The sequence below is a fragment of the Bufo gargarizans genome, chromosome 2 (genome assembly GCF_014858855.1).
Source record: "Bufo gargarizans isolate SCDJY-AF-19 chromosome 2, ASM1485885v1, whole genome shotgun sequence".
Classification (NCBI taxonomy): Eukaryota; Metazoa; Chordata; class Amphibia; order Anura; family Bufonidae; genus Bufo; species Bufo gargarizans.
This window is the reverse complement of record NC_058081.1, coordinates 107,788,952-107,816,275: the sequence shown is the minus strand read 5'-3', so window position 1 is coordinate 107,816,275 and position 27,324 is coordinate 107,788,952. Positions and strand designations below refer to the sequence as shown.

The window sequence follows — 27,324 nt, the reverse complement described above, 5'->3', positions numbered from 1 at the left end:
AAATAGGGGTTAAAAGCCTAAACTATCACTCCGGTGACATTACGTGTCAGTGACAAAAATCCCCTGGAATTACCTGAGGGTGTAGCATGTGGTGCTAAAGAGTGCTGCTTTTTCAATGCTCTCTTAAACTGGACTACTCCATGAAGAACATTCCTGACCTTTATCCACAAGAAATAACCTCCTCGGTTCCCAGAGGGCCACACACTTTCCAGAACAGCCTGTACAAGGAAGGCACTCGTTATGAGCATGCACGATGGCTAGGATATTAACATGTAACATTTTTCTTTATAATACTGGAAAAATTGCTTGTCCCTCAGACAATCGAAGTTCTCTTCTGTGTATGCAGGCCTTCAGGACAACACCTGCTCATATGCCCTTATTCATGGGCGTAACTAGAGTAGAAGCCATAGCGGTTGCTACAGGGCCCAACAATTAAAGGGGCTGTTATCAGGATAGGCCACCACTGGCTGATCGCCACTGGTCGGACACCCTGCACACCCATCAGCTGACTACAGACCTGACAGGTCTGTCTACTTTGCCGTGGACTGAGCTTGTCAATGGGAGCAGCACTGCAGTGACTACTGCTAGATCAGTCCACTACTAAGTAGATGGAGATGCCTGCTGTCAGGGCTGTTATCAGGATAGGCCACCACTGGCTGATCACCACTGGTCAGACACCCCGCACACCCATCAGCTGACTACAGTCCTGACAGCTCTGTCTACTTTGCAGTGGACTGAGCTTGTCAATGGGAGCAGCACTGCAGTGACTACTGCTAGGTCAGTCCACTACTAAGTAGATGGAGATGTCTGCTCTCTGGGCTGTTGCCGAACAGCTGACTAGCATGGGTGTGCGTGGGGTCGGGTATTTTCAGTACTCCCATAGAAGTGAATGGAGGGTGGCTGCATTTGTGTGGACCACTTTCATTTACTTTTGGGGCGCTGTTCTAGAGATAGATGTGAGTCCCAGAGGTGGGACCCACACCTGACATTAGTGGCATATCCTATCAATATGTAATTAATGTCTCAGATAAGACAACCCCTTGAAGAAAGGCGGTGGTGATGGTGGAGTGAGCCCCATTATGTTTTGCTATAGGGCCTAATGGTTACTTGCTATACCCTTGCCTTCATTCTAGCACACTTTGGCTGTCCAAGTTTTACATGGATAGTTGATCACAAAAATTGCTTGGTATGTAATACTGCATTTCTCCAGGAATGTCTGACTGTCGTTTGACTTCTATGGTCTCCTGAACTGGCCCCCCATAATGAAGGAGTTGTCTCTGACAACACTAGTTCATCTGAGCAGAAGATACCAAACTGAGAAAACAACAAGATAACATGATTAAAGGGGTTTCTGGTCTTTTAATATTGATGACTTATCTTCAGGGTAGGTCATCAATATCAGATCAATGGGGTCCGTCACCCCTGCTGATCAGCTGTATGAGACGGAGCGTGCAGTGCACATGTACCGTCTCCCATCTATCTTCCTGTTGCTGTTTCTACGGCAAAGCAGCAACAGAGCAGGAACAGAGACGGGAGACGGCACATGCACACTGCGTGCTCCGTCTCCTCATACAGCTGATCGGTGTGGGTGCTGGGTGTATTGATATTGTTGACCTATCCTTAGAACCCCTTTAACTTTAATTTTATGTGCATCAGGCCTTAAATACAAATGCTGGAGATCCCTGCTCTGAATATTATAATGCACCTCTTCCACATGTAGTGTTTTATTCTGTGCACTATTTTTCTTTTTATTAGACTTAGGTGGTGACAGGCTAGGAGGAGCATTTCATCCTTTCACCTATAAAATAATACAGGCTGAGACAGTACTTGTATTTCTCTATGTGACCAGTCATGCTGTACCCTCTCATTAATTTAAAAATACAGATGCTGCGCTCAGAAACTGAAAGATGAATATTTCAGAAGGGAAGCAGATTTCACCAAAAATAACACCATGATATTGCGGGGAGTAAATTATATAGAGACTACATATTTCACAGAGCTTTACAGAGAATGGGCACTTTCAGACAAGCGTGTCCAGTGCGGAAAACATGCACAGTGATTTCCTGTAATGGACGCTGCTCCTTTCACAGGACTGCACACATTATAACGGTTTATAATGCTGTGTGTCTCTGTCCGACCTCGCATCTACTGTATTATGCTGAAATAGTGCTGTCAGTCTAACTCAGTAGAGGCAAGGTCAGACACAGAGCATTATAAATTATAATGCCATGTGATCCTGTGAGAGCAGCAGTGCCCATAATGGAGAATAACGCTCCCACACGGAGCACTGCATACGCTCATCTGAAAGTGCCCACTGTCACCATTCAGTATGGTTATGGAAAGTGGGCACAAATTTGAGTACATGGAGGGAATGGGGAGAATTTTCAAACAGTCCTTGGTCAAACTGAAGCCCAGGAACCCTGAGCTGCAAGGAAACAGTCCTAACCACCTGAGCCCCGATGTTGCCCAAATTTCTCAACACACATACAGGATGTCATACGTCAAAACTGGCCAAACTATTTTGTGTCTACAAGATACATGGAATCTGTAGTGGTCCACAAGTGAAGGGACATTCACGTTTCCATTCCCAATCCTACCGGACCACTTACCTTGTTATAGTATCCGTAGGTAATGGCATTGGGTTGCACTCCGGCTTTCTTCATTTCAAATAAAACTTTAACGGCAAGCACAGGCTGCCCATACTGACCGCACAACTGCATGAGGACGCGATAGCACACCTAGAAGGACAATCATGGCCATGCCACATCAGTCTTTGCTTTTCCAGCTGGTAACAGGGCTTTACAATGCATGTATGGAACGGGAGTGATGGAATATAAAAAAAATGCTCTAACTAGTCCACTACAATAATCACAGAAATGATCGGAGTATTTTAAAAAAAAAAACGCAAACAAAACCTATTCCGTTTACCTCATCGGGAGAGTCGATTTTCTTGGCTTGCATCTTCCTCAGGATGTCGTAAGCAGTGCGCAGGGCTCTAACTTTGGAATGGCAGACTTTGACGTATGCAGGCAGGCATATAAACCACAGGCCGTAGCAGTGCTTTAACAGACATCTGGACCACATTTGGGGGATAGAGGCGTACTGTTTCGCTATTTTATGAGCTGACTTGATCTCCTACAAAAGGTGACACAGCAGATTTACCCTCTCTGAGAACAAGTTGTAGGTCAGCAGTAAATGACTTCCAGGCCACTAACATCTGGGGGGTACTGGTTCGCATTCAACAGATGGAAACTTAAGCAAAGCTCAGTGGGAAAAGTATGCACATTTGCTTTTCTTCAAAAGAAAGAATATTGAATCTTACTAGCTAAACCACCGACTGATACAAATAGAAGAGACAACAATCTATAGACTGCTGTTTCGGGGTCCTTACCCTTCATCAGTACAGAGTAAGTTATTGGTTGGCTCAATAAAATGCACCTCTGATGGGTACTGGTTCTCAGACAGGAGTAAGAACCCCAAAACATATGGGTACCTCATTTTTTTTGGAGGGGGTCTCTGGTTAGCAGAATAACATGAAAAGATTTCTGGGCTGACGTACCTGTTTAGTTCTTCTGAACATGGGAGAAGGACTGCAGGGTGCTGAAACTTTAGTGGAAAGTTTATGGGTTTTCAAGAGCCCGTCAGGGGTGTCGAAAAGGTCCAATGTGAGAACAGGAAATCCATTGTAACTGAAGATCAAGAACAGACATTGTCAGAGATCTTCATTACCAGATAAGCCACTATGAACTGGTATAATTAACCACCCGTCTACATACTACATGTATGCCATCTAAGGCTAGGTCTACACGGCGACATTTGTCGCACGACTTATCAGATAAGGCAGAACTACACTGCAACATTTGTTGCGCGACATTTTGTTGCACCAATGTCGCGCATCAATTTTTATAATGGTAGTCTATGGTGTCGCACTGCAACATGCGACATGCTGCGACTGCGACAGTCGCAGAAAAATCCATCTCGCAGTGCAACACCATAAACTACTATTATAAAAATTGTCGCGCGACATTGGTGCTACAAAATGTTGCGCAACAAATGTTGCAGTGTAGTTCTGCCCTATCTGATAAGTCGCGCGACAAATGTCGTCGTGTAGACCTAGCCTAATACGTCCTTCAAAGAACACCTACAGGCTATGTCCCCACTGAACGTAATGTAGATTTGTAGTGGATTTTGAAACAGATTTCACCCTGTGCACTGCAATAGGCAAGATCTGCACTGGAAACCTGCCGCATAGATTGATTTAAAATCCAACCACAAACTAATTTATTTAGAGTAGATTTAGGCCTCTTGCACACGACCGTATGCCCTCCGAGACATACGGTCCGTGAGCGAGCCATATGTTCCGGAGCGGCATTCCCTGACCAGCCAGCGGGTGGCGGGGGCAGGTAGGTGCTGTGTGGGGATAAACAGTGAAGGGGAAGCACACTAAACTACAACTGCAAACCCTTCATTTTCAGGATTGAAGGGGATCCGAGGGGTAGGACCCTCAACAATCATCAAGTTTGGCGTACAAGGTTCAGGTTATCTATGGATTCCATTATGGATTTCGCTACTACGGACCATAAGTTATAGTCTATGGAAGCAGAATCCTTAACGGAATTCTTAGATAACCCGAACCTTGTACGCCGAACTTGAAAACAGAAGTTCACCCAACACTATTCACAAGTCATAAAATGATGCATAAACGGACACTGACTCAGGCAAAACATTCTGTGTTTGGGTCGTGGAAAACTCCTACATTGCAATAAGAAATATACGTGTATGTACAGCTGCCTAGATCCAAGCATTCTTCGACATTCACCATAGACAAAACTGTTCTCATAAAACATGTTAATAATCCTAACATTTACACTTGGCTAACCCACAGCTTCTGATGGGAAGCTGCGGTTCTATGAAGGAGTTTGTGGAATGACCCTTTACTCAATATCAAATACACAACAGAAATGATATGCAATAATATTAGCTTTTATGATGTTATTGCCCAGGGGACCTGATCTGTGTAGTGAACCCTACAAACTGGGCAGCTCTTATAAAGACGGTGCCTACCTGTGTTTCTTTGGGTGCTCCTCCCCATTAGGTAAATGAGGGATCTCAGGTGGTGTAATAAACACAGTGTGCTCACTTCTATGGGACTCATCCAGCTCGATGAGGCGCATATCTCCAGACTTGTCTACATCCACCTGAAGGAAAAAAAAACAGCAAAAACGTAAAGTGATGTCAATCGTATATGTAGTTTTACAAACGATGTGGGTCACCATTCTTGAACTAGAAATGACACTATGATAAATAAGAGCAGGCTAAAAAAAAAAAAAAAAAAAAATGCAGTGGCATTTCTTTCATTTAGGACTCAATGGTCGAGCACCTAACAAAAATAGTCACAATGGCATCTTCTGGACCCCCTAGGAGAGTGGATACTGCCAATACATTGGCTTTTGGCACGCTTCTTTAAAAAATGTTTACAATTCTTAAAGGCGGTTGTCCGAGATGGTCAGACGTGAGCTGCCCATAAAGAAAATAACACTACTGACCTTGTTAGAGCCTCCCGGGTCCAGCAGTGTGCCTCTGGGCTCATCTACTTCTGGTGCCCACAAGAAGTGCAACATACTGTCTACATGCATGTCACTGCTGCCAGCCAATCAAGGGCCTCAGCAGTGATGTGTGCAGGAACGGCTCAGTAGTCACAGGAGGATACTGACACGTCACTGCTGAGGTCACTGATTGGCTTGCAACAGTGATGTGCATTTAAATGACATGTCACAATTTCGATGTGATAAAATGTATCTGTATAGCACCACCTGCTGATCAATTATTTCTTATTTCCCTGTCCACCTCACTGAGGTGGACGCACATGTTACGTTTTATCCTTCAAATACCTCCTGAGCTCTGATGGGGAGACAACTACAGCAGTAAAGACACACACACTGAGCTTCTACAAAAAGGACATGCCCCCCAAAGCAATTGGAACAATGAATGGGGAGATCTCTGGATCCGTGTAATGTACAGGACTGGTGGTAGCTTTGTTAGAAAGAGATTGCCACCTACTATATGATGTCTCATTTTAACCTTTTTTTTGCATTAATCATGGGATACTTTAAATACTATTTAAATACCTTTAAATACTTCCAGTTGGTATCAATTCTGCTGCTCTAGCGAGCCAAGAACTATCAGGACACAGACATGAGATATCATGATGTTAAAGAGTGATACAGCTGCATTGTTCAGAAACAAAAAATGAAGTGCCATCATTATTATGGTGGCTCTATTCTCTCTTCCCTAGACTGCAGGAAACAAAGATGGCACCAGTGAAAGGCGCCAGGTCAGGGCATACTTAATAGTCATCTCAGAGGACCCTACCCAAGCTCCTGGCTGCTTGGACAAAGATGTCTATCCTAACAATCTCTCTAGATATCATTAGCCCAAAATATTTTTTCAGGCTGTGCTATTTCTGTGAAGAAGTGGTGAGGAGCTGCTTGATGCCCCTGACGATACTTATCCCAGAACGGGAAAAAAGTGGCCAAAAGAATCCAACACAGAGACCCTCTTTTTCCCCTTGATCATGAACAGCCAGCAGGAGGCACATCTTTCTGCCAAAAAGAACTATCTTTTGGCCCTGACTGTATAAGTCAGGTAGCCCTAAACGGATTGATCTGCCATCCCAGAGTGCACGGCGCAGAGAACATTCGTTAACTAGCGCATTCTTTTAATCTCCTCAATGCCAGGAAGGTCAAGGAGGACACCGATCTATACTTCTGGAATACATTTTCTCTCGCTTTATAAACATCCCTGATTAATTATCTACTATAAAGCTTTGCGAGATACTAACATTGCAATTAAGTGAGCACTGTTAATGGGCGGCCCAGTCTTGAAATGGTAGTTTATAAGATATACAGCTTGGCAGTATTCTCTCCGATTATTAAGGTAAAAGTGTTGCACAGTTGGCCGCTAGTTATACACATCCATATTCTTTTCTGGAATAGATTTTTAGTGCTGTGCATTATATAATCTGCATTAATTCCTGCCGAAAGGACAGAAGGTGACCCAGTTTTCAGGGAATCCAACATCATGGATTAATCTTCTTAAAACTGCAGTGTCTGGAACAATATACCTCACCCCTCTCTGTAGTTCTATACAGTTACTTGTTAGCTATGCAGTATCGTGAAAAGCTCAGAGTGATTACAATATTGCCAGGTCTCCCGTGCTTCCCCATCTGAGGTTACATGCAGCCAGGACTCTCAGAAAGCCTGATCAAGATCTGGGATTAGGCCCCTTTCACACGGGCGAGTATTCCGCGCGGATGCGATGCGCGAGTTGAACGCATTGCACTCGCACTGAATACCGACCCATTCATTTCTATGGGGCTGTTCACATGAGCGGTGATTTTCACGCATCACTTGTGCATTGCGTGAAAATCGCAGCATGCTCCTCTTTGTGCGTTTTTCACACAACGCAGGCCCCATAGAAGTGAATGGGGTTGCGTGAAAATCGCAAGCATCCGCAAGCAAGTTCGGATGCGGTGCGATTTTCACGCACGGTTGCTAGGAGACGATCGCGATGGAGACCCGATCATTATTATTTTCCCTTATAACATGGTTAAATAGCGCTGGAGGGGTTAAAAAAAATAAAAAATAATTTAACTCACCTTACTGCACTTGATTGCGCTGCCCGACATCTCGTCTGTCTCCTTTGCTGAACAGGACCTGTGGTGACGTCACTCCGGTCATCGCATGTTCCATCACATGATCTTTTACCATGGTGATGGATCATGTGATGACCGGAGTGACTTCACCACAGGTCCTGTTCCTGCAATGAATGCTCACCACAGGTCCTGTTTAGCAAAGGAGACAGAAGAGATGTCGGGCTATGCGATCAAGTAGACTAAGGTGAGTTAAATTGTTTTTAATTTTTTTTTAACCCCCTCCAGCGCTATTGTACTATGCATTCTGTATTCAGAATGCTATTATTTTCCCTTATAACCATGTTATAAGGGAAAATAATACAATCTACAGAACACCGATCCCCTTCTGTCAAGAAGTTCGGGTTTGGGTACCAAACATGCGCGATTTTTCTCACGCGAGTGCAAAACGCATTACAATGTTTTGCACTCGTGCAGAAAAATTGCGGGTGTTCCCGCAACGCACCCGGACATTTTCCCGCAACGCCCGTCTGAAAGAGGCCTTAGAGTTTTTTCAGATCCAGGCAGTTGTGGTAGGAGTGTGGCTATGTATTACAGGTGTTTTTGTGACAGCATAAACTGTAATGATTATAAACTACCAAACCATAGTAAGCGATAGTTATAATGGTATAAAAACTTAAAGGCTATGTACACCTTTGGGGGCAATTTTTTTTTTATTAGTGCATTTTTTTCAATTGGTCTTTATTAGAAATATAGAGCCCTTTTCTCTGTACAGAGCTGGGATGCTCTATTAGCAGGATCAGAATTTTGTCTCTCTTCCATCAGACAGCTAGCTGATGGGCTCCTTATCTCTGACCTTATAAACGCTCATTATAGTTCAGTTCTTATTTTACTGATAAGAATGTGGCTTAAGTAAGTGTTTCTGACCTCTTAGCAATTTAGAGATAAGAATTATTAGATGACAGCACAAAGGGAAAGTAGGATTCACACAGTTAGAAAAACTGCTTAATATTTTTAATAAAGACCAATAAAAAAAAAGTATTTTAGCTCAAAATGAGTAAAATGCAATCATAAAAAAATGCCTCTGAAGGTGTACATAGCCTTTAATGTAATAAGCAAAACATGAAATGAAAGACAAGTATTTACGCCTTGAAAAGTCTATGAAATGCAGACTTTATTATAGAAGAGATAGAACAGCCGAGGTGCTTAACTACAGAATGTCAGGTTCTATGTACCCATTAAAATGATCAGGAGGAATAAATTAGATATGAGTTACTGTATATCTAAGCCATAATTACTTGCGCATCTGATAAAAGAAATTGAAAGAAGAACGAACAACATTAAAATGCTAATGAACATATCGAATCTGAAAACGAACTGAACCTCTAGATTTAAAGTTTTAGGGTTTGCGCACATTATGTGCAGATTTTTCGTGCAGAAAATCCGCAGTGTAATACAGTACCAGTCTCCAGATAAGCAGATGAGAATGTCAAGTACGCAGTGCTGAAATTTACGGTGTGGAAACTGACCAGCAAAGCATGTCAATTGTTTGTGCAGCTCCACCACTGATGTATTGCAGTTTTCTCCCCATAGACTTCAATGGGGCTGCTAAGTACAAAGTAAATCTGCAGATAGACGACTAATGTATTGAGACCCGCACCTGTCAGACAACGGGGGTATATCGTAGCGATATGCCCCTATTGTCTCAGATGAGACAACCCCTTTAGAGTACCGATAGGTTCTCATGAGAACCCCTTTGGTAATTACAGACTCATGGCTATTGAGATGCTGGGGTAATCTTTGGTCAGCCCTTTACACGGGCCAACGATCAGGACAGCATCAATGAAGTGAGTGATTTTTTATTTATTTATTTTTTTGCCCATTCCACCCCATTTTTTTTAACGTTCAAAACTCGTTCCCTAACGCTGTTCACTTATTTCTTAACTTAGAAGAAAATCGCATCAGGTCAAAATAACCGACGTATACAGATACAACAAACACCCAACATTTTACGCAAAATAACAAAAGTAAATAAATTTTTGTTAAAAAGGAAAAAAAAAAAGTATGCAAAACATTTAAGGGGCATTAGATTAAAGCAAAGTAATTGGCTTATGTACTAAACCAGACAACAAAGAACCATCGGCAGCACTTACCTTGACCCCCTTTTCTGCGCAATTCCTTTCTGAGAACAGCTTGTTAATGAAAGAGCAAAGCAATAAAGTATCAGAACGTGCCCCTGGGCTGCAGCTTGCTAACATATGATAAGATATGAGTAATATGGATCAGAAGCAAACAAGCAAGGTTTTGTTTAGGACTGAAAACGCCAGAGAAAGAGCACATGAAAAGAGGACATGTTGTTGTATTGGTGAGTTATTGTCCCACTGACGGCATCTGTGAATGAGTGCATTGAAAGCACTGGGGCTACAAGGGGCAAAATGGCAAACTGCAACTGTCCTAAAGCTGGCCTTACACTTTAGATTAATGTTGAATGAAGCCACCGATTTTGACCGGACCGATCTAACCTGTATGAGGTTGTTCCAACTCTCCCCTGATAGCAGATGTGAGGAGAAAGAAAGATTGGGCTGTTGGTTCTTAACATGCTCTTTCAAACTGACCCTTTTGTGCTGCGGAAGATTCTGGCTTTTTCCACTCTGCCCACAGAGAACAAATAGGTAGCTGTAAACCGCTATCTAAAATGTATGGGCAGCTTTAATATAGATGCCATTCCCCTGCCTCAATGTGGGAATGGCGTGTGTGAAGGCTCTGTACACTGAACATTGGGGGTGATTTATGACCAGATATACGCCACTTTTGAGGTCGTATATCTGGCGCAGATTCTGTTGCACGACATGGTGCAGCAGAATCTGCGACTTATTCCCCGCTCATGCGAGGTCCAAAAAAGTGGGCGTGGCATTTGCGGCCCCGTCTCATTCATCATTTTCTGAGCCTGGTTTAGGAAGCGGTCTTACATTTAGAAGTGGCGGTGGATACACCAAATTTATGTAGAGGCTGGCTCTTTCTTCAACAATGGGTCACCTCAAAGGACAAATACTTCAGACACATACCTTCTCAACACAGTCATCAAAGAAGGCCAGACTGGCATCCTTATCGCTAACAAATGAGCACTCCTCAATGAAACGGATGAACATCTGGGTTTTAGTCATCATATTATAGAATTTGTGGTGGGAACGATCGCGGCTTTTTAAAAAACCTAAGAAAAGAACAGATAAAATGAACGGCTCGCACTGGACTCATCGCAGTTATTTATAAAGACACAGTTCAGACCTCTACTTTCTCATTTAACAAGAGGACCTCTCACCACTACTGACCATGTCTATTTTAGTAAATATCTGAATTCAGCATGAAATAACAATTCTGGGAGGATATTTTCCTATAACTTGCCACTGTACCGTTTTTCTATTATTCCTCCTAGAATTAGTTATATAAATTGATAACAGAGTGTTACCAGTTGGGGATTTGTCCCTTCACACTCGGACACTGTCCAATCAATGCTGCCAATGTAAGATCGTGTATGGACAACCCTTTGACAAAGGCAATAATAACACCCAATTGTCAATCTATTCTTAAATAATGCAGGGGAATAACAGAGGAAAGGTACAAGGCATAGAAAAGATGCTCCAGAAGTATTATTACATGAGGAACACAAGTATTTTCTAAATCAGACATGTCAGGAGTGATGACAATCATATACAGGTCCTTCTAAAAAAATTAGCATATTGTGATAAAGTTCATTATTTTCTGTAATGTACTGATAAACATTAGACTTTCATATATTTTAGATTCATTACACACCAACTGAAGTAGTTCAAGCCTTTTATTGTTTTAATATTGATGATTTTGGCATACAGCTCACGAAAACCCAAAATTCCTATCTAAAAAAATTAGCATATCATGAAAAGGTTCTCTAAACGAGCTATTAACCTAATCATCTGAATCAACTTATTAACTCTAAACACCTGCAAAATATTCCTGAGGCTTTTAAAAACTCCCAGCCTGGTTCATTACTCAAAACCGCAGTCATGGGTAAGACTGCCGACCTGACTGCTGTCCAGAAGGCCATCATTGACACCCTCAAGCAAGAGGGTAAGACACAGAAATAAAATTTCTGAACGGATAGGCTGTTCCCAGAGTGCTGTATCAAGGCACCTCAGTGGGAAGTCTGTGGGAAGGAAAAAGTGTGGCAGAAAACGCTGCACAACGAGAAGAGGTGACCGGACCCTGAGGAAGATTGTGGAGAAGAACCGATTCCAGACCTTGGGGGACCTGCGGAAGCAGTGGACTGAGTCTGGAGTAGAAACATCCAGAGCCACCGTGTGCAGGAAATGGGCTACAGGTGCCGCATTCCCCAGGTCAAGCCACTTTTGAACCAGAAACAGCGGCAGAAGCGCCTGACCTGGGCTACAGAGACTGTTGCTCAGTGGTCCAAAGTACTTTTTTCGGATGAAAGCAAATTTTGAATGTCATTCGGAAATCAAGGTGACAGAGTCTGGAGGAAGACTGGGGAGAGGGAAATGCCAAAATGCCTGAAGTCCAGTGTCAAGTACCCACAGTCAGTGATGGTCTGGGGTGCCATGTCAGCTGCTGGTGTTGGTCTACTGTGTTTTATCTAGGGCAGGGTCAATGCAGCTAGCTATCAGGAGATTTTGGAGCACTTTATGCTTCCATCTGCTGAAAAGCTTTATGGAGATGAAGATTCCATTTTTCAGCACGACCTGGCACCTGCTCACAGTGCCAAAACCACTGGTAAATGGTTTACTGACCATGGTATTACTGTGCTCAATTGGCCTGCCAACTCTCCTGACCTGAACCCCATAGAGAATCTGTGGTATATTGGGAAGAGAAAGTTGAGAGACGCAAGACCCAACACTCTGGATGAGCTTAAGGCCGCTATCAAAGCATCCTGGGCCTCCATAACACCTCAGCAGTGCCACAGGCTGATTGCCTCCATGCCACGCCGCATTGAAGCAGTCATTTCTGCAAAAGGATTCCCGACCAAGTATTGAGTGCATAACTGAACATCATTATTTGAAGGTTGACTTTTTTTGTATTAAAAACACTTTTCTTTTATTGGTCGGATAAAATATGCTAATTTTATTAGATAGGAATTTTGGGTTTTCATGAGCTGTATGCCAAAATCATCAATATTAAAACAATAAAAGGCTTGAACTACTTCAGTTGGTGTGTAATGAATCTAAAATATATGAAAGTCTAATGTTTATCAGTACATTACAGAAAATAATGAACTTTATCACAATATGCTAATTTTTTTTAGAAGGACCTGTATTACTTATATCAGTTTGTGGAAAAAGTTGGACAACAATCAATATGTCTTCTATTGCCAAAGTGGTGGCCACCTTTTACTAGACCTGGAGCAGGAGATCTATAACTGCCAGGGCAGCTTCTCCAGACACTAACAGATGGCAGCCTGCAAGCTTCAGAACATGGAAGAACAGGGTGACTCAAGATCACATAAAATCATTACCCTGGAGCTCAAACAGGGAGCTGGCGTCGGTGGCCGTCTCAGAAGGGGCCTGTGTGATCGGCCGAAGGTAGGCTCTGTAGCCCTTCAAAATGGATGCCATGAAACATAAGAAGGCCTCTTGAATCTCCATATCCAGCTGATGCATTTTCTTTCCCGAGCTGACGTCATAGTCGTTCATCGCCAATTCAAGCAGAGCATCTTCTCTAGGTCTTTGCTGCACTAAAAGGACAATGTGAATTTATTGATCCACTCAGTTTAGATGAAATTGTTCTAATAAGGAGATTTTTGTGAAACTCACCTGTAAAATCTTTTTCTCGTCTTTTCCATTGGGGGACACAGACCATGGGTATAGCTTAGAGGTATTAGTAGGAGGGACACTATGCAAATGAAAGAGCTCCTCCTCCTCGGGCTATACCCCCAGACTCCACCAGGAGGAACTCAGGCGTTGCACAAGCAGTAGGAGAAGGAGCAAGAAAAAATCATGGAAACCATCGGACCAAGCCATAAGGTCCAACCAGAAACAGAAAAACTGAACTAAAGACCCCTCCTGCAACAGGAATAATGGGTGGGAGCTGTGTCCCCCAATGGAAAAGACGAGAAAAAGATTTTACAGGTGAGTTTCACAAAAATCTCCTTTTCTCGTGCTTTTTTCCATTGGGGGACACAGACCATGGGACGTCCAAAAGCAGTCCATGGGGTGGGAAAAAATATCAGCACCGCCAGGAGGAACGCCCCAACGGTCAAACAGGAACCACAGCCTGCAAAACCCTGCGGCCAAAGCCGCATCAGCCGAAGCCAGTGAATGCAACTGACAAAAATTTGCAAAGGTATGCAAGGACGACCAGGTGGCCGCCGTACACAGCTGAGACGCAGAGGCACGACTGCGTCTTGCCCAGGAAGCCCCCTCCGCCCCAATGGAGTGAGCGGCAATTCTAGCCGGGGGAACTCCACCACAAGCGTGACAAGCCGCGGAAATAGCCAAGCAGATCCAGAGCGCCAAGAACGGCTGACGGAAGCAGTAGCCGCGAGACACACCTTCAGGACCCGTACAACATCCAGGGAATGCAGAGTGCGTTCCTTGGGGTTAGCCGGAGAAGGACAAAAGGAAGGCAGGACAAGATCCTCATCAAGGCGGAAGGGAGAGACCACCCTGGGCAAAAAGAAGGGGACTGGACGGAGCACAACTTAATCCTGGAGGAAAACCATTAAGGCTCCTGACAGGAAAGAGCGGCCAGCTTCGACACCAGTCTGACCTAAAAGCTCGTGATGGGACGTGAACTCACAGCCACTGCATAATAGCCCAGAACTTTAATCACTACGCTATGTAGCTGTATCAGAAGCTATGGTCACAAGGAAGTCCAGATGAGAACAGTCAGAGAGACCCTCCTCAAAGGCTCGAAGGGAGCCGACTGCAGAGCGCGCAGAACCAAATTGAGATCCCAAGGAGGCAAAGGGGGAACATACGGGGAACCGAATGCGCCACCCCCGAAGAAAGGTCACCACCGGACCCTTAAGAGCAAGGGACCTCTGACAGCCCGCGCCGAAACCTGACCTTACAGGGAACTAAGCGACAGTCCCTGCACAAGCCCAGACTGAAGAAAAGACAGTACCATCAAGATGGAAAACCGAAGGGGAGGGAACCCCGAACCCTCAAAAAAGGATAGGAAGGCCATCCAGGTACGATAGTAAATCCGGGAGGAAGAAGACTTCCCCGGACTGATCATGGTCCTAACCACTGAATCCGAGAACCCCATCTTTATCAGGATGGCGGTTTCAACAGTCACGCCGGTAAACGAAGAGACCGCAAATTCCGGTGGAAGAACGGGCCCTGAGACAGCAAGTCCTGTCCGTCGGGAAGAGGCCATGGGGCGTCCGCCAGCAACCGAGCCACGTCCGAAAAACAACGCGCGGCGAGGCCACTCTGGGGTGATGAGAACGGTCGGAGTCCCTTCCGCCTCGAACTGGCGTAGACCCTTCGGTAGGAGAGGAAAACAGAGGAGGCTGAAGTCCTGCCACGGAGACACCTGCGCATCCATCCGTACGCCTCCGGATCTCGGGCGCGAGCCAGGACCACTGGGATCTTGTTGTTGAACCCGGACGCCATTAAGTCCACATCCGGACGGTCCCATCTGTGGCAGATTTCTTCGAACCCTTCTGGATGCAGAGACCACTCGCTTGGATCCACCGTGTTGTGGCTTAGAAAGTCCGCTGTCCAGTTGCCCATTCCTGGAATGCAAACTGCTGACAACACCGGAACGTGAGTCTCCGCCCACGTCAGAAATCACTTCACCTCCTGCATCACCATCCGGCTGCGGGTCCCGTCCTGATGGTCGATATAGGCCACGGCCGCGGCATTGCCCGTTTGAACCCGCACTGGGAGGCCCGCAAGGAGAGAGGTCCAATAGGAGAGAGAGAGCGGAAAAAATCGCCCTCAATTCCAGAAAGTTGATTGGAAGGCGAGACTCTGCCGCCGGCCAAATTCCTTGAACCGTGCGAGACTGGAAAACGCCCCCCCAACCCAGGATGCTGGCATCGGTGGCGGCGATCGTCCAGGAGAATGCGAGAAAGGAACTCCCCGACCTCAGGTTCTTTGGGAACAGCCACCAAGGGAGAACTGCCCGAACCCGCTGAAAGGTAAAGGATCTCCTGTTGCGCCAGGCGAGTGTGAAACTGGGCATATGGAAAGGCCTCGAAAGAGGCTACCATAAGACCCAGGACCTGCAAGTATTCCCGAATGGAGAGGCACGGGGAGCGCAGCAGATGCGACACTGCCCCCTGGACCTGGGAGGACTTGAAGGCTGGTAGAATACTTTGGCAGCCGAGGTGTCCAAAATCACCCTCCGGAAGGAGAGCCTCTGGGACGGGAAGAGGCAGGAGTTTGGGAAAGTTACCAGGCAGCCGAATCGTTCCAGGGTCTGAACAGTGATCCGGACGCTGTCCGTGGTCTGCGGTAGAGAGGGGGGCCTCTATCCGGATATCGTCCCGACAGGGCAGCAAAGGAATGCCCCTGGTACGAAGAAGCGCCATGAGCGGTCCAGGACCGTGGCAAGGACCCGCGGGGTGGTCGCCAACCCGAAGGAAGGGCGACAAACTGACAGTGTCGACCCATAATGGCGAAGCGCAGGAATCGATGGTGGGATTCCGCAATCGGGACATGTGATAGGCCTAGGAGCAGCAGGGCGGGCTGACTGGGCCCTCTAGTGCCGGGAAGGCTGGTGCAAAGGAAGGCCTCTTTGCGGGCGACCTGAGACCCCCGGCGGAGGAAGCAGGCGACGGCCTACCAGATGAGAAACGGCAAAAGGCATGCAGAGACGAACTCGTCCAGCTGATCCCCACAAGGCCTGGAAACCCCAAAGGGGAGATTAGCAAGGGAACGCTTGGTGGAGGTGTCAGCGTCCCACACCTTCAATCAGATCTCTTCGCGCTGAGTGACAGAGATGGCCAACCTGCGGGCAAAGAGGGAAACAATGTCCCTAGAAGCTTCGCAAAGAATGTTAGAAGCCTGAGACATCTGGAGAACCAACTCCAGTGTGTTAGTAGCCGCATCTCGTACCGCCAGTTCCTGGTGGTGGTGTTGTAACCACACCGAGAGAGCACTGGCTACCCCTGCTGAGTGAAAGCGAAAAAAGGACCTGGAAGAGAGTCTATGCGTCTGTCTACAGCATCCTGGAAAGAGGAACTGACTAAGACAGGAAGGGCCACATAATTGGCTAATCCGGCCACCGGAGGATCCACCTTAGGGGGAGGAGACACCTCTCCTCGCCGTCAGCAGGGAAAGGAAAGTATATTCATGCGCTGGGTGGTCGAGAACCTTATTAAGACCACCCCAGGCCCTGGACATGACCGCGGAAAAATCCCTCATGGACCGGGAACATGGTAGTCTCCGACTGCCTGGACGGAAAAAGGGGGAACTCCTGACCAGTGGAAGGAGGAGAATCCCCTTGGAGAATAAAGGTGTCTCGGACAGTCACCACTAAGTCAGCCACCCTGGTGGAGAGCTTAGGCGAGGGGTCCCGCTCCATGACCTAATCAGAGCCGGAAATTCTCCTTCAGACTTGCGCTCCCTAAGGGAGGGGAGAGTCGCCCGAACGCGCCTCTAGACGGGGGGGGGGGGGGGGGGAGAGCCAGAGCCATCCGAGGAGGGATGCTGCTGCTCACGCTCCCTGTTAGTATTCGGGCGTCTTCTGTGGAAAACCACTTAGAGAGGTGGTTGGCGTCACAGGATTTGAAAATGCCCTATAGTCCCAAAAGGACGTGGCTCGTCCGAGCCGGATAATTCTCCTTCGGAGTACTCTCCCTAGGGAGGGGGAAGAGCAGTCCGCAAGCGCCACCGGCGAGGTGAGGGGGGTGGAGAGACAGAGACATCCGAGGTGGGATGCTGCCACTCACGCTGCCTCTTCGTAGTCAGTCACCCACTGTGGGGACCACTGAGAGAGATGGAGTCGTTAGCGCCACAGGATTAAAGGACATGGTTGCCTTGGTGACTAAGACCAATTTAGCGGCCGCGCTGGACATGGCAGATGCCCAAGCGGGGACCGCAGGCCCCCAGGGACGCGGAGGAGGGGTGGAGGAGGGGGGTAAGGCAGGGATGCAGGTAATACTTATCTGCTCCTGCAGAACTTCTCCCTCGACTCCAGGACCAGCAGGGATGCACCTCATCAGGCTTCTGACTCCTTGTCCAGGAGTGCAGTGTTCTGGTGGAGGGTGGCAGCAGGAGACCCAGTAGCTGGTGGGATACCGGAGCTGCAGGTCGAGCCCGGATCCACTTGTCTTCTTTGGGGGGCAATGGAGGCAGCCAGGCAGCGTCCAAGGACGGCAGCGGGCATTCCACGGGGGACCAGGAAGGCGCCATGCCGACCTGTGTCCCCATCTAGAATAATATAAACAATTTTTGAAGGCTGAAAGGGGCTTTGAACTCAGAAAGCCTGGACATGGGGCAACAGCAGCAGTACCACTGAGCTACCAGCTTGCCTGGCACAAAACAGAGTAGAGTGATGAGGAGCTGCACGGCCATGAGCAAACAGAGTCTCCGGTGTAAGGAGAGTCAGAGCGGCATGCCGAGGCTCCGCCTCCCCTAACGCGTCATTATGGCGCGAAAAAAGCGCGCGAAAATAAGCGCGCGCACGAAAAAGCGCGCGCGTGAAAATATGCGCGCGCGCGAAAATATGCGCGAGCGCGAAAATATGCGCGAAAATAAGCGCACCACGTGGAGGAGCGGCCTGCCGGCGGGCGCTGAGGGAGCGCAGCAGCCAAGGCCCGACGAGAGAAGCGCTGAAGCCCACAGTTTAAGGGGAAGAGATGCCAGTACTCCAGTGCCAAAATGAAGAAAGTGCCCCATCAGGATCCTTCTTCAAGCTCACCCAGGCAGCCACAGACAAATAGACACAGAGGGAGGGGGAGGGATTGTGCAACACTTATCTGCTCAGCATGCTCCCTCGATGTCCAGACCAGCAGGGATGCGCCTCTTCAGACTTCTGACTCCAATCCAGGAGAACAGTGCTCTGGAGGAGGGTAGCCAGCAGGCGTCCCAGCAGCTGGTGGGATGCCGGAGCTAACAGGTCGAGCCCGGATCCACTTATCTTCTTGGGGGGAAATGGAGGCAGCCAGGCAACGTCCCAAAGACGGCGGCGGGCACTCCACGGGGGACCAGGAAGGCGCCATGCCGACCTGTGTCCCCATCTAGAATAAAAATAACAAAAAGGAGTAGAATCAGAGAGTGTCAACCTCCTTCACCAGACACTAAGCAAAGACTGAGTTCCTCCTGGTGGAGTCTGGGGGTATAGCCCGAGGAGGAGGAGCTCTTTCATTTGCATAGTGTCCCTCCTACTAATACCTCTAAGCTATACCCATGGTCTGTGTCCCCCAATGGAAAAAAGCACGAGAAATAAATTTTACTGAATACTAGCAATATCATTAAGACTTTATAGCGGATCTGTCAGTTTAATATGCTGCCCTGTGTAAGAGGGGAGGGGGAACGCTCTCTGGGCTCATAAAGTATATGTCTTCCTAGCGGCCAAATGGCACAACATTACTCGTGCCGTTCTGGCTACTAGGAGTGCATACCCGTAAGATGCTGCCCTTACATTGGACATCATATTAAACCGACAGATACACTTTAAATGTACAATAATGAAAGACACAGGGCAAAATATAATCTTTGCTACAATTTTCCTACATGCCTTTATATACATACTGTACATGCAGCCTAATTGGGCAAGATATCTACATTTTTTTTTTTTTATACAGCAAACAATTGTAATATTTGTGGATTTATTATAATGAAGCTGTTCTAGGTGCAGGGGGCAGCAAATGTATTTAAAGGGGTTGTCCGCTTTTTACTATTGATGACCTATCCTCACCTATCCGACACCCCCACCAATCAGCTGTTTGAAGAGCTCGTACAAGCGCTGCCTTCTCTGCTCTGTTTACCTGCTCACCGCAGCCTCGGGCAGTGTAATTACAAGTTTGGCGTCCCATTCACTTCTATGGAAGTGCTCCTATTTGTTCAAGTGAATCGGACAGAGTACCCCATAGAAGTGAATGGGGACGTCATAGTTGTAATTACACAGCTCACCGCTGCAACCCCTTTAAGATATGAAGCTTTCCTGCTCGCTTCACCCAGCTCTCCCCTTATGACCGGCAGGTCCTCTCTATCAGCACTGGCAAGGTGGACTGGACACTCAAAGTGGCCATACACCTTGGATAGCTGTCGTCAAAAGCTATTCTTGAAAGTAGCACTCCCACAAAAAAAATTATTCTCTGACCTGTTAGAAAGGTACATGATGCAGACTGTAGTGAAGGTAATCATCTTATTATAACCTCCAGTCTGATCCTCAGCTTTGTCATGTGATCACTAAGTGATACAGGACTGAACAACATTAAGGCTCCCATAGGAGTATACATAGAGAAACTGGCTTCCTGTCTACCCATGACACAGCTGAGGATCAGTAGTGGGGTTATAACTCACAAATACAGTCACTGGTAAGAAAATGGCCTTCATTACAGGTTACATCATGTACCTTTCTAACAGCTCAGAGAATAAAGTGCTTCTTTAAAGACCCCTCCTTCCCCCCGTACACATGCACGCTCAGTTAAGCTGGCCATACACATTATACTTTTGTCTTCTGAACTCACAGAGAAAAGCGGGTTCCGCCAACATACTAATGTATGTGGGAACCTTCCAACCCTCCCCCGAAAGATGATGTCAGGGGGAACAAGGGGGCGCAATGAATATTTTTGCCCAATCTTTTCTTGTCTGCCGTAGAGATAATCGGCCACCAAAACTGTCTGGTGGCTTTGTAAGCTTTTCCCATAGCAGACACATTGGGCCGAGCCGAACGTGTATGTGTATGGGGAGCCAGGAGAGATAGCTGTTGGCCGAACAATCCCTATCGACAGCCATCAAATGTGTATGGCCAGCGTTAATGTTCTCAATAGGAAGAAAGGAATAAGCTTCCACTGGCAGCGGCTAATTTCCCTTGAGAATAAAAGATCAGGCATGCACAAATCCAACATCTGCTGTCAGGGGAGAGTTGAGAAACCCCTATACAATTAGATGGCTGTCTGGTCCTGACAAAATCAGCAGGTTCAGTCAACATTAGGGTACTTTCACACTAGCGTTTTTCTTTTCCGACATAGAGTTCTGTCCTTTATACCGGAAAAGAACTGATCAGGTATATCCCAATGCATTCTGAATGGAGAGTAATCCGTTCAGGATGCATCAGGATGTCTTCAGTTCAGTCATTTTGACTGATCAGGCAAAAGAGAAAACCGCAGCATGCTACGGTTTTATCTCCGGCCAAAAAAACTGAAGACTTGCCTGAATGCCGGATCCGGCATTATTTTTTTTTACATAGGAATGTATTAGTGCAGGATCTGGCATTCAAAATACCGGATCCGTAAAAATGTGGGGGGGGGGGGGGGGCCCAATCGAAATGGTTGTTTGTCCGTATGACAAACGGACAGACGGATCTGTTCTTGCAATGCATCCTGATCAGTCTTAAAATGCAATCAGTTGGCATACGTTTTGCCGGAACTGCCTGCTGGATTCCTCTGCCGCAAGTGTAAAAGTAGCCTTAGCCTAATGTGTAGGTCCATCTTTAAGCTAATGGCTAATTTCCAGTGGTGGGGGGGCTGCAAATGATGATTAGATCAGATTCCACCGCAGAAGAACGGCTCTCTGTAGTGACTTTCAGCACATTGGGGGACAATACTATGCAATGCAGGGACAGCACACATATTATATACTTACACTCAGCCAGTTGCTGATACAGGTTGCTGAGGGTATTCAGGAGATTCTTGCAGGCCTTTTTAGGAAGGATTTTCCAGGAGATATTCCTCTTACACTCAGTCCTGTAAAATGGGAGACGGAATTACAACCAGAGATGTACAAACATTTCTAATGTAGGATATATAATAAAAGTGGTTATCTTAGAGATCTAGCGATTTACAAAATACCCACGAAGTTGGTTTCACTGAGTGGTATTTTATCTAGAAAGAAATAATGAGAAGATGACAGATGCAAAGTCCTAATATATTTTATGTATCAATAATTTTCAGTAGAAGATCACAGGCCCTCCCATGTGATGGTAAGATTACAGTTGCCCCCAGGTCCTGCAGTCTATAAGGTCCTTCTTCCGTAAAAGTCCAGTTTATACTGTAGACCATAGATAAGTAATATACTGACCAGTAATATACTATAGCCCATAGACAAGTATTATACTGACCAGTAATATACTATAGCCCATAGACAAGTATTATACTGACCAGTAATATACTATAGCCCATAGACAAGTATTATACTGACCAGTAATATACTATAGACCATAGGCAAGTAATATACTGACCAGTAATATACTATAGCCCATAGACAAGTATTATACTGACCAGTAATATACTATAGCCCATAGACAAGTAATATACTGACCAGTAATATACTATAGCCCATAGACAAGTAATATACTGACCAGTAATATACTACAGACCATAGATAAGTAATATACTGACCAGTAATATACTATAGCCCATAGACAAGTATTATACTGACCAGTAATATACTATAGCCCATAGACAAGTAATATACTGACCAGTAATATACTATAGCCCATAGACAAGTAATATACTGACCAGTAATATACTACAGACCATAGACAAGTAATATACTGACCAGTAATATACTACAGACCATAGATAAGTAATATACTGACCAGTAATATACTATAGCCCATAGACAAGTATTATACTGACCAGTAATATACTATAGCCCATAGACAAGTATTATACTGACCAGTAATATACTATAGTCCATAGACAAGTAATATACTGACCAGTAATATACTACAGACCATAGACAAGTAATATACTGACCAGTAATATACTACAGACCATAGATAAGTAATATACTGACCAGTAATATACTATAGCCCATAGACAAGTATTATACTGACCAGTAATATACTATAGCCCATAGACAAGTATTATACTGACCAGTAATATACTATAGACCATAGGCAAGTAATATACTGACCAGTAATATACTATAGCCCATAGACAAGTATTATACTGACCAGTAATATACTATAGCCCATAGACAAGTAATATACTGACCAGTAATATACTATAGCCCATAGACAAGTAATATACTGACCAGTAATATACTACAGACCATAGACAAGTAATATACTGACCAGTAATATACTACAGACCATAGATAAGTAATATACTGACCAGTAATATACTATAGCCCATAGACAAGTATTATACTGACCAGTAATATACTATAGCCCATAGACAAGTAATATACTGACCAGTAATATACTATAGCCCATAGACAAGTAATATACTGACCAGTAATATACTACAGACCATAGACAAGTAATATACTGACCAGTAATATACTACAGACCATAGATAAGTAATATACTGACCAGTAATATACTATAGCCCATAGACAAGTATTATACTGACCAGTAATATACTATAGCCCATAGATAAGTAATATACTATAGACCATACTATCATGTGCACATATATATTACAGATTTTACGTGAGCACCAGAGGTCCAAATTACACCTTACCACAGGTACCCAGCTCATGGACCATGCCTCCCCGCTGACCTAATTGCTGCAGATATACAATCACACTGCATATATTCAGTAGTGGAGATAATTGTCTCCAATCATCAAAATGGTTGCTACTGACCGCCTGCAGAATGAATAAGTAATCCCTAATTACTCCATCGGTCTATGAAATCACTCCTGTTAGGGTTTAACGTTTTGAAAATGACATGACAATCTCCTTTTGTTGTAGCAAAGCAATCAAGGAAAACTTACTGAGAGATGGTGTTGGTATCTAGGTCAACACAGCTCACATCCGGAGGGGGCTCATACAAATCAAAGTAGCGAGAATCAATTCCAACAATGAAAGGACATGGGGCACTCAGCACATCCGCCAGGGCCAAAGGGCAAAGAGGAATATATGGGCAAGGCCAATGGAAGGGGAAAATCATCTTTGGGGGGGAAAAAGAGAAAGTGTTTTTGTTACTGGTTATTTTTGTGAACAGTGCAGATGCCAAACATTCTCTGTATGAGCTTAGACCCTAACTGCTTTCCTGTAATCTAATCACAATACCATGCTGTACAGCATGTCCCAGCAAGTTTTCTACTGAAATCCTCCATCTCTTCAGATTTTCTATGTCAGTGACCACTGTGTCCACACCAGTAATAGCAATAGAAGGTGACCACTATAATCACTGGGATGCATTCGGGCCCCTATTTATTGATGACCACCTGTAACCACTACAGCATGTGGTTGTATTACCATGAATTCAGAGATCTGGGAATAAATAGGCTTAACAGGGCTTAAGTGAATAACAGTTCACTAAAATATATACAAAAGATAACACACAGAGTAAAGAAAGTAGCTGAGTCAGCTCCCTCCATGGCACCTGGCCGACTCCCATATGATACAAAGACAGGTGGTAGCAGCTAGACACATGTTACCCTACTGATGTCTTCAATGGAGCTAACCTCTTGGTTACATGTCTAGCTGTTTTCTAGTCTCCTGGGCCCTCCTAAAGGTCTTCAGTGTGCAATACACATGTACAGTTACATCAGACTTCAGGAATGGGGCCTGACACCTGGTACCACTAACCAACTACATTGCAAGGAAATCAAGGGGAAAGAACCACTAAAATACCTTGCTAAACAGTGGTTTTACTGCAAGTCTGATCTGTTTTTCTTTTGCAGATGTTTAATGTGTTATATCTGCAAAAACCAGGCAGCAAAGTTCAGATGGCTGAGGTTTTCAAGGGAACCTGCCATCAGGATTTAGGCCAGCAAACCACCACCAACCTGCCACCCTGATAGATGCCGCATAATGAAGAAAAAGAACTTAGATGCCTACCAATGCCAGTCATGGTGGAGGACTCACTCTCCTGAACATTCAGGATGGCAGGTCCCCTTATGGACCTGGTACATCATCACAGGCCCCCTCAGACACCATATGGGGCCACACACTGCTTCAGGAGGCCTGTGATGATGTACCTTAACTGTGAGATGTCAATCAAGCCCGAAGACACAAGATCATCATTGTAAACCTGTCACCATTATGGCTAACAGGTTGGTTTGGAGGGACTAAATACCGATGACAGGTTCCCTTTAAAACTTCAGCCATTAAAAAGGGCTCTCCCTTATTGGAAAGGATGGGATCCATCATATGTATTCTTTTCCCACCCAAGAGAAAACAAACGCAGGGAAAGGCTTTCCCTCGGCCAACACTTCATCTAATGTGTAGAGCCAGGTACATTCAGCAGAGCAGACCACCCATCATATGGTACCCCGTTACTGCATAAGCAGAAGACATGCACTGAAGACAGGAAGATCAGATGAAAGAAATAATGCAGGCATAAAGCGGGGTTTAGACTATTGGCAAAATGTGGAATTAGGCTCTGAGGTGGCCAAATACATGTACATGTGTCATACATTTCATTCATACAATATATCATGACAGCGACTGGCAATTCCTGCAGGATTTTCACCTTGGGCAAAATAAAAAAAGGCGAAAGAGAATATATTGGCCATCTATTGTGTTAAAAAGGGGAATTTCCCCCTCTCCTGACATGTCTGTTTTACTAAATACTTGTACCTCCCATGATAGAACATTTTTGGATTCATTGTTTCTTATAAGTCTATGTTGTGATGTTCCTCTGTTATTCCTCCTGGTAGTTTATGAATAAATTGACAACTTGTAGGCGCACTGTTCAAACACTCAGATCTGCATCTTCTGTAGACAAATACACTGGGTCACTCCCTTTTCTTGCAGTCTATCAAAAGGAACCTTTATTTGAAGTAATCCATCCACATCCTCTATACCGGAGAACGCCGACAGCTGAAGCGTAAACCTTGCGGGGGTCCACCACGCGACAAAGATTGCTGTCACCGTTTTTCATAGGATGTTTTTTAAGGTTTTGTTACATAAGTGCGATAATGTCAGCAAAGCAATTTATGTAATAATTATCACGAGGATGTCATTGCTTGTGGAACGCCAACTATATCAGGCGCAGAGAGGATCTGACCGTAACGCATAAGAATGGGGGCGTGCATTGTAACAGTGGAACAGTTTGCAAACATGTGGCCGTTTTGGATCCCTACAGCACCATGGTTCAAACTTTATGGTGGGAGGTCAGTGAGTTATGCTTGTTTATATTGTGGTACTTGTAGTGTATGGACACAGGTTACAAGGGCATTTGTTTCGGGGCCATGCTGCCGGCACTTGATTTTTATTTATTTTTTACCAGAGAACCCCATTAAGAGAACTTTGGAAATAAATATGCATGAAGGGTTCAACGCAATGTTAAATAAGCATGTCTAAAAAAAACATATTGTTTACTCGACGCTAAAGCAGGATATGGAGCTTAAAGGGGTTGTCTCACTTCAGTAAGTGGCATTTATCACGTAGAGAAAGTTACTACAAGGCACTTACTAATGTATTGTTATTATTCATATTACTTCCTTTGCTGGCTGGATTCATTTTTCACATTATACACTGCTTGTTACCCTTGTTACCTATACATTGCTAATTTCCATGGTTACAGACAACCCTGCAATCCAGCAGTGTGGTCGTGCTTGCACACTATAGGAAAAGGCACCAGCCTATGTGATCTCCTATGGTCCCGGCCACCAGAGAGGCTGATGCTTTTGCCTATAGTGTGCAAGCACGGCCACCGCTGATGGATTGCAGGGTTGTCTGTAACCATGGAAATTAGCAGTGTATAATGTGATGGAAAAATGAATGCAGCCAGCAAAGGAGGCAATATGGACAATACATTAATAAGTGCCTTGTAGTAACTTTCTCTACATGATAAATGTGACTTACTGAAGTGAGACAACCCCTTTAAAGAGGTTGTATCAGGAAAAATATTCTAGTTTTCAAACTAGCACCTGGATCTGAATACCTTTGTAATTGCATGTAATTACAAATTTTGAATAGCCACTGAGCTATTCAATAAAATGCACCTGTACAGCGCCATCTGCTGTTTGTTCTTTTCCTTATTTCCTGTCCACCTCACTGAGGTGGTCACACGTGCTCAGTTTAAATCTTCAATTGTGACCAGCCATAACTTATGTTAGAAGCTGAAGCAGTTATGGGGAAAGTGCTGCAGCAGAAAGGACACGTCCCTGAGCTGCTAGCCTGAAATAAATCTAGCAAAGCAATTGGAACAATGAACGTGAAGATCTCTGGAGCCATGTGAGGTACAGGGCTGGTTTTAGCCTTGTTAGTAAGAGATTGTCATACACTATGATGCCCGGTTTTCATTTTTCCATCAACCCCTTTTACTCGATAGGGGGTCATTTACTAAGCATGTTGCGCCAGAACTATGGGGTAAAAAGTTTTGATTTGCGCCAAATATATGAACTGTTTTCTCCAGAATTTTCACCATAAAGAATGCATCACACCAGAAATGAGTTATAAATGTCAAAGTGAGCAGAGCTATCAAATTGGCGCATATTATGCCTCATTGATCATCCTCTTTTTGGCAGAAATGGCTCAAATTGTTGTGGACAATTAAGCCAGCTTATCTGGTGGCGTTTTGTGTAAAAAGTCACATTTATGGCATAAAGATGCAACTTTTTGTCGCATTAATGAAAGGAAAACCAACTTGTCGTGGGA

At 45.1% G+C, this 27,324-nt stretch overlaps 1 protein-coding gene across 3 annotated transcripts in view; it reads right to left on the bottom strand.

The window, feature by feature from the left end:
• The window catches only part of DENND4A (DENN domain containing 4A), a 142,251-nt gene that overhangs the window by 35,443 nt on the left and 79,484 nt on the right, over window positions 1-27,324 (bottom strand). For 2 of the 3 annotated variants that reach the window (XM_044279384.1, XM_044279385.1), the window contains exons 10-19: window positions 23,487-23,662; window positions 21,406-21,506; window positions 13,155-13,373; window positions 10,717-10,862; window positions 9,805-9,843; window positions 5,065-5,198; window positions 3,560-3,689; window positions 2,929-3,135; window positions 2,610-2,738; window positions 74-218 (exon numbers count right to left, since the gene is read on the bottom strand). In XM_044279384.1, coding sequence (XP_044135319.1) covers window positions 74-218; window positions 2,610-2,738; window positions 2,929-3,135; window positions 3,560-3,689; window positions 5,065-5,198; window positions 9,805-9,843; window positions 10,717-10,862; window positions 13,155-13,373; window positions 21,406-21,506; window positions 23,487-23,662 — 1,426 coding nt within the window. The remainder of the gene's footprint in view (window positions 1-73; window positions 219-2,609; window positions 2,739-2,928; window positions 3,136-3,559; window positions 3,690-5,064; window positions 5,199-9,804; window positions 9,844-10,716; window positions 10,863-13,154; window positions 13,374-21,405; window positions 21,507-23,486; window positions 23,663-27,324) is intronic. The other variant, XM_044279386.1, reaches the window with a different exon arrangement.